This window comes from Phlebotomus papatasi, chromosome 1, assembly GCF_024763615.1.
Source record: "Phlebotomus papatasi isolate M1 chromosome 1, Ppap_2.1, whole genome shotgun sequence".
Classification (NCBI taxonomy): Eukaryota; Metazoa; Arthropoda; class Insecta; order Diptera; family Psychodidae; genus Phlebotomus; species Phlebotomus papatasi.
In genome coordinates, this window is record NC_077222.1 from 13,879,869 (window position 1) to 13,892,389 (window position 12,521).

The following is a 12,521-nucleotide window of genomic DNA, read 5'->3' on the forward strand; positions in this document are numbered from 1 at the left end:
ATCATTTTTTTCTTCCTCTTTTGGTTTTGTTTACAGTGGAGATATTCTCTACGCCATTTCCCACGGGAATCTTTATATGGTGGCCCAATGTACGAGAGCTCCCAATTGAGTCATTTAAGATTCAATTTAGGCACCGTGACACCAAGAATCCCATCGTCTTCTCGGATCAAGTCATTGGAACCACCTGTGAATTGGATGAATATCGAACGTGGCAGGAGATTGAGAACAATCTTACCAAGATTTCTGCCGAAACTAAAATTATCACAATGCCCCTGAGGAGGGATTTGAGATCACTGAGGGAGGCAACGCAGATGCTGGAATCTGGGGAAAATTCAAATTTGGCAAATGAATCGAATGGAGGTCACAATGAGACAAGAACAGAACTTTTAATCCCTGGAAATGTGACTGGAATCCTTATACCAAACTCCAGAAAGATTGAAGTGAGAGTTTTGGGGGCTACACCAGATAATCCCATTGATGAGCAGGATTTGCAGTATATTCCATGGAAGACGGTGAGTTGCTATTTCTGAGTTAAAGATAATTTTCTTACTGTCAATACTTGCGGTATTTACTAACAGGGTTATTTGGGGAAATTGCAGGAATTGAGAAGGGGTTTTATCAAAGTGAATTGCTTTGAAAATCATTGCAATTCCTTTTTAGCTAACTTGATGTTTGTCGATTTTAGCATTTTCTTTGAAATTTCAGTAAATTTTAGTAATTTTCAGGAAATTTTGGAAATTTGCAGGAAATTTTGGAAATTTTCATGAAATTTTGGAAATTTTCAGGAAATTTAGGTAATTTTGATGAAATTTAACTTTTATACATTTTACTACAAAACTTTTAATCAAGTCTACTAGTGTTTACGAATGTGGCTTCATCGAAATTATGCAGGAACAATTGTAGTTTATTTTGAATGGAACACTTTCAGTGTTAATTTTTCACCATACCTCTCTTCCTTTCGAAAAGAAAAGAGAGGACAAAATGAAATTTAAAGAAAAAGTGAGAAGAATTAAATTTGTTCCAATCAAAAGAAATTTTTCACTATCCAGATAAAAAATCGTCGAATTGACAAAATTTGTCAAAAGGGATGTTCTTTCTTCTTATCAAGAAGATCGAAATATTTAACCAAATCGGCAGCCAACTATATTTCGTTAAAAGTTTGTCAAAATGTGAGATTTTTTTTTGTAAAATTGAAAAATAACATCTTCTCGACAATTTTTTAACGATATCCATTTTTCCGTGAAAACAAGGTTTTATTCAGAGTATCATTTTTGCGATTGAAATTTTGGAAATTTTCAGGAAACCATGAAATTTTGAACATTGAAAAAATTAAATGATTTACAAAAACCTTGACGGAATCTTTAATAAAAACAATTGAGATCGAAAAGATCCTTAAAAGTTTGTCAAAATGTGAGATTTCTTTTTGTCAAATTGAAAAGTAACATCTTGTTGACAATTTTTTAATGATATCCATTTTCCGTGAAAACAAGGCTTTGTTCAATTTTTTTTCCAAATTTTGGAATCCAAAAAATCCTGAAAATTTCAGGAAATCATGAAATTTTAAACTTTGAAAAAAAAAAGCTAAAATACAAAAACCTTCAAGGAATCTTTAATAAAAATAATTGGGATAGAATTTTTTTTAAAGAAATTCATATACAGATTTCTATAAAGAAAAAAACTACTACTAGTAGAGACATCTACGGAAAATATACTGAGATATACACTAAAATTAGATTTTTTTATTGAAATTTCTGAATTAATATTGACTTAGAAAGTAGAAAAAAAATATTTTGGAAAAAATGCCCGGAGATTTGATATCGCATTAGCGGTAGCGAGAGTGAATATTGATAATTATTCACAATATCCCCCTTTTCTAAGCTAATTATTAAAAATTAAGCTAATTCATTGGAAGTGCATTTAAAATACAATTTGCCAATTAATATCATTCTTTAAGAAATCTGTTTTAAATTTTTTTTTAATGTGCATTAGAACTTCGCACGTGAATGTACGATGATCGAATCTCGAGGAAGATGTTGGTATTTTTTTATCAAATAAATACTGAAAACTTTTCCTTACTGAGCAATTTAATTGAAAAGTTTTGGATAATGAAGTGGATAATCCATGAAAACCTGTTTTGGAATATTAAAAAAAAAATAAAATAAAATGAAAAATACACCATTAATATTTTCTACGAGAGAAATCCGAAAAAGTTAAAATATTCCGGAAATGTTTATTTTGCCCTGCAATATTGATCCTAAATCGGTGTAAATATTATGCTTTTTAGGTGTATTAGGGGTTAAAGTTACCCTTTTTCATGTTAATTTTACCCTTAAAACAGGTGTAAAATTAACATTAAAAAATGTTGATATATATTTACACCTATAAAGTGTTAAAGTTATGAGGAAAAAAAGTTAATCGCAACCCCATTTTTTTCTTAATGTTAAGTTAAGAATAACTTTAGTTACCGTTGATAACTTCAACAAAAATCCATTTTTCAAATATTCAAAAAAACGCTGAAGAAAATATAACATAGAGGAACTAGGCCTTCTCTTTTTGCCAGAAAAAATCACGGTGAACTAAAGGGGATTCGAACTCGGGAAACTTTCATCACAGAGCGAGTGCTCTACCACTCAATCCATTTAGTGCCCATGCCTAGACAATCTCATTTCCTTCTATTGAAATGTTTGGTGTAAAATCTGTATTAAAATGTTATTATGAGATAATCCTAACCTCAAAATTCCTAACCTCGCAAAGAAACATTTTATAGGGTCAAGAAAACGCCATAATTATTTCTTTAAATACATTTCTCTTCAGGTGATTAACTTTTCTGGAATTAAATAAATAATTCTGTCACATTTAAAAACGATGTTGAAAATTTTTCGCTAGTCAAAATCCTTAACATTCTAACCTCTAAGACTTAACCTAGAAAAAAGTGAAATCTATAACCTTTCAAATTACTTGCAAAATGCTTGAAAACGTTTCATTAAGTTGTCAAATAATTTTATTCATTTAAAAAACTTGCGTTAAGATGCAGAAATTAAGAGTTTAAATTTTAATTTTTTAGGTTACGCGTAAACATAACCTCATATTGTAAGGTAAACTCTGGAGTAAAGAAAATTGAAACAAAGTCCTTTAGGGATGTGATTCTCTTATTTGAGAAATTTGACGAAGATCCTTTTCCTTTGTTATGAAAAGGACCATCATAACCACATTTTTTCTGAAGTGATTTTGTGAGGTTATGTCACATATTTTTCTGAGTAAGTTCATAAATTTGTGCAGAACATTTTTTTATAAGAACTGAATTTGAGTATAAATTTTTCACTTTGAAATTTGACCTACTTTGAAATGAAAGAAGTGCCCTGAAAAGATTTATTAATATTTTAGGTTATTGCCAACATAACCTCAAATTCAAAACTTATTTCTTGATAAAATAGGTTAAGTGTTCTTTAAAAGATTGTCAAATGAGAGTAAGAAGCAATTCTTTCGAATAACCCCTTCAATCATTTCTTCTTCTGTGTAACTTTGAATTTTGAATACAAAGTATGAATATTTACATTGGATTATGTTCAATCATAAATTTAATTACAGATTCAAAATTCACCAAATGGCGTCTCGCAGCTACGTGCAAATGCAGTTGGTGCCAAAACAGTTAATCTTTCGTGGAATTCCTTTGGAGCCAAAAATGCCAATTCATGTCTCAAACTTTGCTACAGAAACATCAATCAGGATGTTCTTATTCGTGGCGGCAAGGACGATGAGTGTCAAACTATGTAAGTTTCACAAAATACTTTTTATATTTTTTCTGTTATTTTTCTTGTTCAAAATCAATATTTCCATTTCAATGGGGAGAAAATTCTTTTGATAAATTTCAAGGATTGAAGTGATAAGGTTGCATAAGGCTATGGAAGATGAGATTCTTACATTGCTAGTCTGTTATTTTATGTGTATAAAAAGGAATGAAATGCAGACGAAATTGGGTCAACGTTTACGTAAATCAAAGTGTAAAACAGTGAATCCCGGGTGTTATAAATGCATTTTGGATGATCGCATTTAATATTTTTTGCACAATTAGGCAAAGAATAAAACCAAATTGATTTAAGAACTGACTTTCGACGAAGAATGTTGGAGAAATACGGTTTCTGCAGCAAATTAACCTATGACCTCGCAAAATCCTGAAAAGGAATAATTCAAGGACATTGACGTATAAAATAAATGTCGACATAATGAGCGTTTACAGCTGAGATTTCCACAAGACAAAAGTCATTCGAAGTTCGCTCTTGAAAGCCAAAGAAAAGTTATTTTTACTTCTCGTTTCGCCCGCGTGGTGCTTGAAGTATTTCCTGTTCGAAATTTCGAATTTCGAAATGTCAGTTTGCACTTTGTTTGGCGAAAATCACAGCAAGGAGGCTCTTGGTATTCCTGTTTAATTATTAAATGACTGAGTAATTCTTTTCAGAGTTCCTCAATCTGGTATTTCAGAAATTAATTTTTAGCTTAAAAATTCGAAATTATGGTTGGATTTTTCGAATATCAAGTGTGAAGTTTGCGAAATTCGAACATGTACTACTTAAAGAGCTAAAAAAAGACATTCTTACTTCTTGAAAATTCCGCAAGGTGTCCTAAGAACTTCCTGTTCGAATTTCGAAATACTCGTGCGTCAAAATGTGTCAATATTCATTTTTTGTGAGGAAAAAAAAAACAAAGAAATTAAGCTTACAATTCCTGTTTCATTGTTAAACCTTTTCATCATCACTGAATAGCTCTTTTGTCAGGACTTTTATGTGATTTTTCATAAATTGCCCCCACCGTATGCGAGGATTTTAGTTTGAAAATTCGAAATTGCATTTGAATCTTCGAACATCAACGATATTTTGCGCAAATAGAGTTTCATTTACGTTTTAGTTGGAGAAACAATTTCCTTTTGTGAAAGCACTCATTCGGGACTTTGGCCCATTCTGGATTTCGACTCATTTGGCATTTTGCTTTCGAGATTTTGACCGAAAGCAAAAATCAAGATGAAATATCGACTGAACATTCACCACCATTCAAAGATCCCCACATTCGAAGATCACTTTCGAAAGCAAAGAAAAAGATATTTTTACTTCTCGTTTTGTCAGCGACGTGGCTGACATATTTTCTGTTCGAATTTCGAAGTTTCAGTCTTCACATTGTTTGGAGAAAATCAAAGCAAAGAGGATCTTTATATTCCAGTTTCATTACTAAGTTCCTTTATAATCACTGAGTAAGTCTTTTGAAAATTTTTCATTGTGGTATTTCATAAATGAATTTTATGTACGAAAATTTGAAATTAGAATTTTTCGAACATCATTTACTTTTCGTTTTGTCCGCTTGGTGGTTGAAGTATTGCCTATTTGGAATTGCGAATTTTAAAGTGTCAAGTTTTCTTTTTGTCTGGAAAATCAAACCAAGAAGGCTCATAATATTCACGTCCCATTATTAAATCTATTAAAAATCGAAATTATGGTAGAATTTTTCGAAAATCAATTACGTTTTGTGCAAATATAAAGGTAATGTGTAAGCTTATAGCCGGAAATTGAGTCTTCATAAGTATCTCTCCTAAAAAGTAAATGGTAGTCTATTTGCACAAAGCCTCGTTGAAGTTCGAAAAACTGAAAATCATTTTCGAAATTTCAAATTTTTGCAAAATTCCGTCATTACAGAGACTGGGATATTATGAACATAGATGCTTTGTTGTTCGTTTTTGCTTCAAAACAAAGTAAAATTTGACATTTTTTCATTCGAGACATTTCGAAATTCGAATAGGAAACACTGGAGCCATCTTGCGGACGAAATGAAAAGTAAACATGTAGTTTATTTCGATTTCGAAACTAATCTTCGAATGTGTTTTCTCTTGTGGAAATTCCGACTGTGAACTCTCGGATTTACCTTTCAGCCAAAACACTTTTGGAGTATCAAACTTGGACTGTGAGCACATTTAGAGTACAACTCCTAAAATATATCCGAAGAGTATGTTCAAATAAGAGCAGTTTAAGCGTTTGAACTTCTTATGGAAGCTTTTCAGAGACCAATCAAAAATTATTGACCGAATCAGAACATTGCAATAGCTGTGAATTCGAAGGAGTCACATCTAAAAGCATACAATGTTGCATTTAGTATGAATGTGCAAAAATACAGAGAGTCTTTCACGTTTCTCCTTGGAAAAGTTTTATTGATGAATTTTGCATAATATATCACCAAAGCTCTTCGTCTATTTGATAAGCTTTTCCTCTGACACACTTTTCACAACTTTTTATCTTCTAGGAGAGTCTTTAATTAAATTACTTTACTGCTCTTTAACATTGTTCGTCGCTTTTCTTGATAAAATATATGTAGGATGATGGGGAAATGTCAAGAAGCTTTTATTGAAGTTTCTGTTCAACATTAAGAGCTATAAGATGAAAATCTGACAAGACTTTTAACAATATCATAAATAATATTGCATTAAATGGGACTTATTTATTTATTTGAAGCGCTAAAAATATTCTTTTATTGCCTGTTTTATGCTAAAAAAAGTGCTACCAATTTTTAACTAAGTAGAATTAGAAAGAATTAAGATATGAGATAATTTTTATGATAATTTAATGACATGGCAGTGAATAAATTAATGAAAATGTGAATTTTATTGAGAAATAAGGCATGAATAAGAAATACCATAGAGCAATTTGCAATCAATATAAATTGAAAATGAATAAAAAAAGGCGATAATTAAGATCGGCAATGGAGGAAATTGCAGCAAACAACATAAATTTATGGGAGTTTTAAGTGATGGAAAATATTTATTATTATTTATTTTTTATTTGATTTAAACTGGATTTTAAAGCAAAATTTATGAGCGCAAAATAAACGCTATTGATCTTGAGACAATTTTTCGAGAAACGCGATAAGCAAGTGATTTATGTTAATTGTGCAAAATTTAAAATAAATTTCCATATCAGTTAGTTTAGACTACGTGCATTTAATTTTTTTGCGAATATTATTATTTGTTTTGCAAAATAAATATTTTTTCATTAGGATATTTTTTACTCAAGTTTTCCATAGGATTGAATAACTTTATTATAAAATTTTTAAAAAAAGAGCAAATGATATAATAATTTGTTTTTCAATTAATACCGAAGAAACTTTGAAAACCATTTTCTACAACCTTTTAAAACTGGCTCGGCCTTTCCAGGCTTTTCGGGACCCCAAGACCTTTTAAATGAATCCATGTTCTCTGCAATCGGTTGAAGAATACGTTCTCTGGGACTGTTTAACTTTTGACCTTGAAAAATCCTTAGAAGGAATAATTCAAAGACATTGCCGTATTGATGAAAGCAAAAAGTCATTCGAGGATCGTTCTCGAAAGCCAAAGAAAAGTGTTTGTTCTTCTCGTTTTGTTATTGAGGAGGCTGAAGTATTTTCTGTTCGAATTTCGGATTTCGAAATGTCAATCTTCTTTCTGTTTGGGGAAAATCAAAGCAAGGAAGTTCAGAATATTCATAATTCATTATTATATCCTTTTGAAATCAAAGAGTAATTCTTAATATAGGATTTTGGAAATTAATTTTGAGTAAAAAAAAATCGAAATTGTGGTTGCGGTTTTCGAACATCAACGACATTTTTAGCAAATGGAAAGTTATTTTTAAGAAATTCAAAGATCGATTTGTTAAAAAGATGTAAAAAGAAATTTTTACTTCATTATAATTCCGCAAGGTGGCTTAAGAACTTCCTGTTCGAAATTCGAAGAGTTCGTATTGCTCAAAGGTCGAAATGTTTCAATCTTTATTTTATTGTGAGGAACAAACAAAGCATTGACGCTTAATATTCCTGTCCCATTATTAAATCCCTTCATAATCACTGAATAGCTCTTATTCCAGATTTTTATGTAATATTTCGTAAATTTTCCTCACATTGTACTAGGATTTTAATTTGAAAATTCGAAATTGAATTTGAATCTTCGAACATCAACGACTTTTTGTGCAAATACAGTTTCATTTACGTTTTAGTTTGAGAATCAATCTCATTTTGTGAGAGCACCCATTCGAGATTTTGTCTTTCTGGAATTTCCACTCATTCGGTATTTTCGATTTCGAAATTATAACCGGGATCCAGATAATATATCGAAATACTAAACATTCACACCCAAACTTTCTTCAAGGGATGTGAAAGCCAAAGATCGGTTTCGAAAGCCAAAGCAAAGACAATTTTACTTTCCGTATCGTCCGCTTGGTGATTTAAGTATTTCCAATTCGGAATTTGGAATTTCGAAGTGTAAATTTTTTTGTCTGAGGAAAATCAAAGCAAGAAGGCTCATGATAATTCTGTCCCATTATAAATCGAATAAAAATTCGAACCTACCTACGGTTGAATTTTTCGAACATCAATGACATTTTGTGCAAATACAAAGTTAATGCGTGCGCTCATAGCTGGATTTTGAATCTTCAGAAGTGTCTTTGCTAAAAGATAAATTGTATTTAACTTGCAAAAATTTCATTGAAGTTTGAACAACTTTTTCATCCTTTTAGACAACCTTTTAATGAATAATTTTCGAGTAAATGCTTCGTATATGACAGAGCAGAATCACAATGATTTTGATGATATATTACAGTTTAAAAATTTAAAAAATGATTCAAAGAAAGTTCTAAAAATTTGAGAAACTCTACAAAATGTTTTGAAAAATTCTGAAATTTTCCATTACTAAAAGTATTTGTTTATTTTAATAATTTTTGTTGTAAAATGGGATGATTTTCAGTCCTTTAGGAAAGCTTTACCCATAAATTAGTTTAAGCCACTCCCTCCGGAAATTTTATTGTCAATAAATAATGAAATATTTTCTTGATTAAATATTTGAAAGATGATTCTATAGAATCATCGTAAGAACCGTAACAATCAATCATTCAAACTTCGGATAGAACTTGAAATATCCACGAGGTAAAATAGGCCACGCCCTTTCAATAGAATTTGCAAGAAAATTCATGCTTTTGTCCAGCAATTTTATTTATTTTATTTTAGATTTTTTTTAATCGAATTATAACTTTTAAAATGCAATTTGATTAGTTTTGGAACACAACAGAATACAGTTTGCAAAGAAAGCATTTTTTTTTTGTAAATTAGAAAACTTTTTGAAGAATCCATTGACATTTAATAAAAGGTGACATAATCAAGAAAAAAGCTCTCAATTTTCTGGGCATTTGAGTTAAAAGGATTGTATTGGATTGATGCTTGAGTAAGCAACATTCGCAAGTTCACACACCATTTCTGTGATGTGACACGTACTACGATAAAATTGATTTGATGTTTTTTTGCACACGTATAATATTTTTTCTCCTCATATGTTTATGTTCCTTTCCTCTTCTTCTTTTGCGCGTAGCAATGCAAATCGGTCATCGGTGGAGGTGAAATCATTGCCACCATTCACAAAATATAGAATGTACTTGAGCAATTGCAATTCCACCCATCCCATTACCGATGTCATCACCGTACAGACACATCAAGATGTTCCTGGTCCGGTGACAAAGCATCGGCTTACATTTGACGATGGCATAACGCTCCACTGGAGTCCACCCGTGAATCCCAATGGTGTCCTACAGTATTACTCAATTGTCTGGAATAAGGAGGAGGCAGAGATGTCAGCTAATGTTAGCATCAATGAAAATACCTTTAAGGTAAGTGGCAGAATTCTAAATCGATATACCCCATTTTGCAGATTGTATCAAAAATTGTGGAAACAAAATTATGAGGATTGATTCGAACACTATATTTTTTACACATTCCTGTAATGAATCTAACCAGATTTTCTCAGGAAATGTGTGACCTAAGACTAAATTCATTAAAGAAATATTGGAAAAATGTATGTGCTAAGCCAGAGTGTGTGCGAAGCCTGAAAGACTTCCTCTACTTGGTTCAATAACTCCGAAAATTCTCATTTCTCTCTCAAGTGTCATTCTAAAACTGGGTTAATGGCACCTAATTTTCCCTTTTGAAGTCGCTCGCCGTATATCGAAGTAATTGATTAACTGACTTACTGAAGTGACTCAAGTATGTGGGTTTTTAAATTTAATCGTATACTTCGGTCGAGATGATTTTCACTTCAATTTATTTAAAAAAAAAAAAAACAAACACTATAAATAGTAAGCGACCCTCTTACAATGACGTGGCGAGAGAGAGAGAAAAAAAGACAAACAAGAAAAAATAAGTAAGGAAGACAAACGTGTCATGTTTATTGAGAAACATAGGAAAAATTACTAATTACGAAACTTTCCCCTTTAAAAACTAAAATTTCTCGTATGACTATTGTCACACTATACTGAATCAGTGTGCGCATCTGAGAAATGTCATAGGGGAATTTATTTTATTGAGATTCGTATCGAATAGTACAATTTAATTTGTACAATATAGTATGAAAACTGACGTAGTGACTTAAACTTGAAGGCAGGATACAAATAATGTCCCTTCCGGAAGCATCAGTGGAAATGGATTCAATTCAGAATGAAAATATTCAGTAAATGTCCTAATTCAAAACCATTTCCAGACGCTTTAACTTTGACAGAAGATTCAACACATTAAGTTCATATTTTTTCTGAAGCGAATTACATAAATTTGCTCCTTGACTCTTCTAGAATGTTACTGTTTAGTGAAAATTCTTTAGATATAATTTGAAAACTTCTTAAATACAAGAAAAATACTCGAGCGTAAAATGCTTCTATTGGAAACAAATCCAAATGGAGACAAGGAAAAGTTTCTAATTATAGACAAACAGTGTAAGTGGAACCGCGACGAAAGGCTTCCAAAACCTTGTTGAGTTGTTTCTGAGTGCTGTATTTGTTCTTGTTCCTGGTCTTTTCTCCTTTCCCATCTAAAACAATAGGAAAATCTCTCCAAAAAATCATATTTCCAGGGTATCCTATTGAAGCATTTGCAGACACTTCAGAAAAACCCTTTTTTTCGTTAACAATAAAGATTAGGACTTAATTTAACTAAAATTATCCAGAAATATGACATAAATGTTAAACAAAACGAATAAACAACAGTCACCTCATTGTGTTTTTCATTGGAAAACATGGTCGATCGATGAAAAATTCGATGCTGAAAAAGTACACTTTTAATTTTTCTGAGAAATTAACAAATTCAAATTTGTGAAAATTAACTAAATAATGAAACTGTGGTATAGATAATATATAGGGGAAAGTACTCTAGGTTGGACCAGAAATATAAAGTTCAAACTTGATGAATTTTTTTCTTGGAAAATCGAAAATGAATCCCAATTTTTATTACATCGAAAAAATCTCTAGTTTATTGGGACCCCATGCTTATCTCATTTACCATTCAAAATCTCTTAGTTTCTTTTTACGAGGTAAATAAAAATACTACGTCGATTTGGTCCAAGGCATGGTACAATTTTTGCCTTCGAATGTGACGGTACATGCCTTTGAATCTAGAATTTTCTCGGAAAATATTTCTGTCGAAACACTAAACGATCTATTATTGATTAGCCAGAGGTCTAATACTCCCACTGAAACTATCACTGCAGTGAAAGACGCTAACAAAAAGAATATTTTCCATTTTTCTGAAATACTGCTTTTCCAATAGGAATAAATTGTTGGAAAAGCCATGTTATCGATATGACAACCCTAAAATACGACTGTAAAAAGGGTGATACTTTATGCCATTTTGAAGTTAATAATCTGAGGTTATTTTGTTTCCGGAAAGAAATAGAAACAAAATATTGGAAATTGTTTTCTAAATGATATCAATCAAATGTCTTGCCTTTTTGTGATCCTGTAAGATCACCATGGTGAGCAATGAAATAACTCTAGCCATGTACCGACTTGAAGACTTTTAAACATCTTCATCAGACCATCATTTCCGGACTCTCAGAAAAACAACACACCAAACAATCACCATTCCGATTGGGGTGAAATGCAATAAAGCTGGAAAATTTGCAATTTTCCTCACGATATATGGAATAATCCTACTTTTAAGTAAATAGCGCAATATGAAGCAAAACATACAAAAATGTGAGATTGTGGAATAACCAAATAATCAAATGGCGGTAGTGTTACTAGATAAGCATTCGAAGGCATGAAATTCTTAAATTCGAAGGCAAGGTATGGGTGGTTTTGCAAGTTATCCACCACCCATAAATATGGTATCCTTCTCGAGAAAAACTATGATGACGATAATGAACCTTAATTAACTCTTTATCATTCACACTAGTCACTTTTTTCCAAAAATCATTTTAAATAGGAATAAAACACATGTAAAAATTCAACAATAAATTTAAGCTTTGAGTCCATTTTCAATTTTTCTTATAAAAGCATAAAAACGATTAACTAGGCTCTCTATTTTTGGAGGAGACTCGTAATTGATAATAAGCTAACTAATATTTGATAGAAATGTGTAAATCTTTTAGAAAAACCAAAAGGAATTCACAATATTCGAAGGCATGAACGTTCGAAGGGAGAGTACTTTCCCCTAAATATAATAATTTAGTATACTGTAGCCGTACTCACTATGGCGCTGTT

At 31.3% G+C, this 12,521-nt stretch overlaps 1 protein-coding gene across 2 annotated transcripts in view; it reads left to right on the forward strand.

Annotated features, from left to right (window-relative positions):
* Window positions 1–12,521, forward strand: part of LOC129800048 (cell adhesion molecule DSCAM) — a 113,327-nt gene that overhangs the window by 80,231 nt on the left and 20,575 nt on the right. For both annotated transcript variants that reach the window (XR_008751578.1, XM_055844407.1), the window contains exons 10-12: window positions 37–512; window positions 3,589–3,770; window positions 9,368–9,662. Coding sequence is in view for 1 of the 2 variants with exons in the window: in XM_055844407.1 (XP_055700382.1) it covers window positions 37–512; window positions 3,589–3,770; window positions 9,368–9,662 (953 nt within the window). In the remaining variant the exon portion in view is untranslated. The remainder of the gene's footprint in view (window positions 1–36; window positions 513–3,588; window positions 3,771–9,367; window positions 9,663–12,521) is intronic.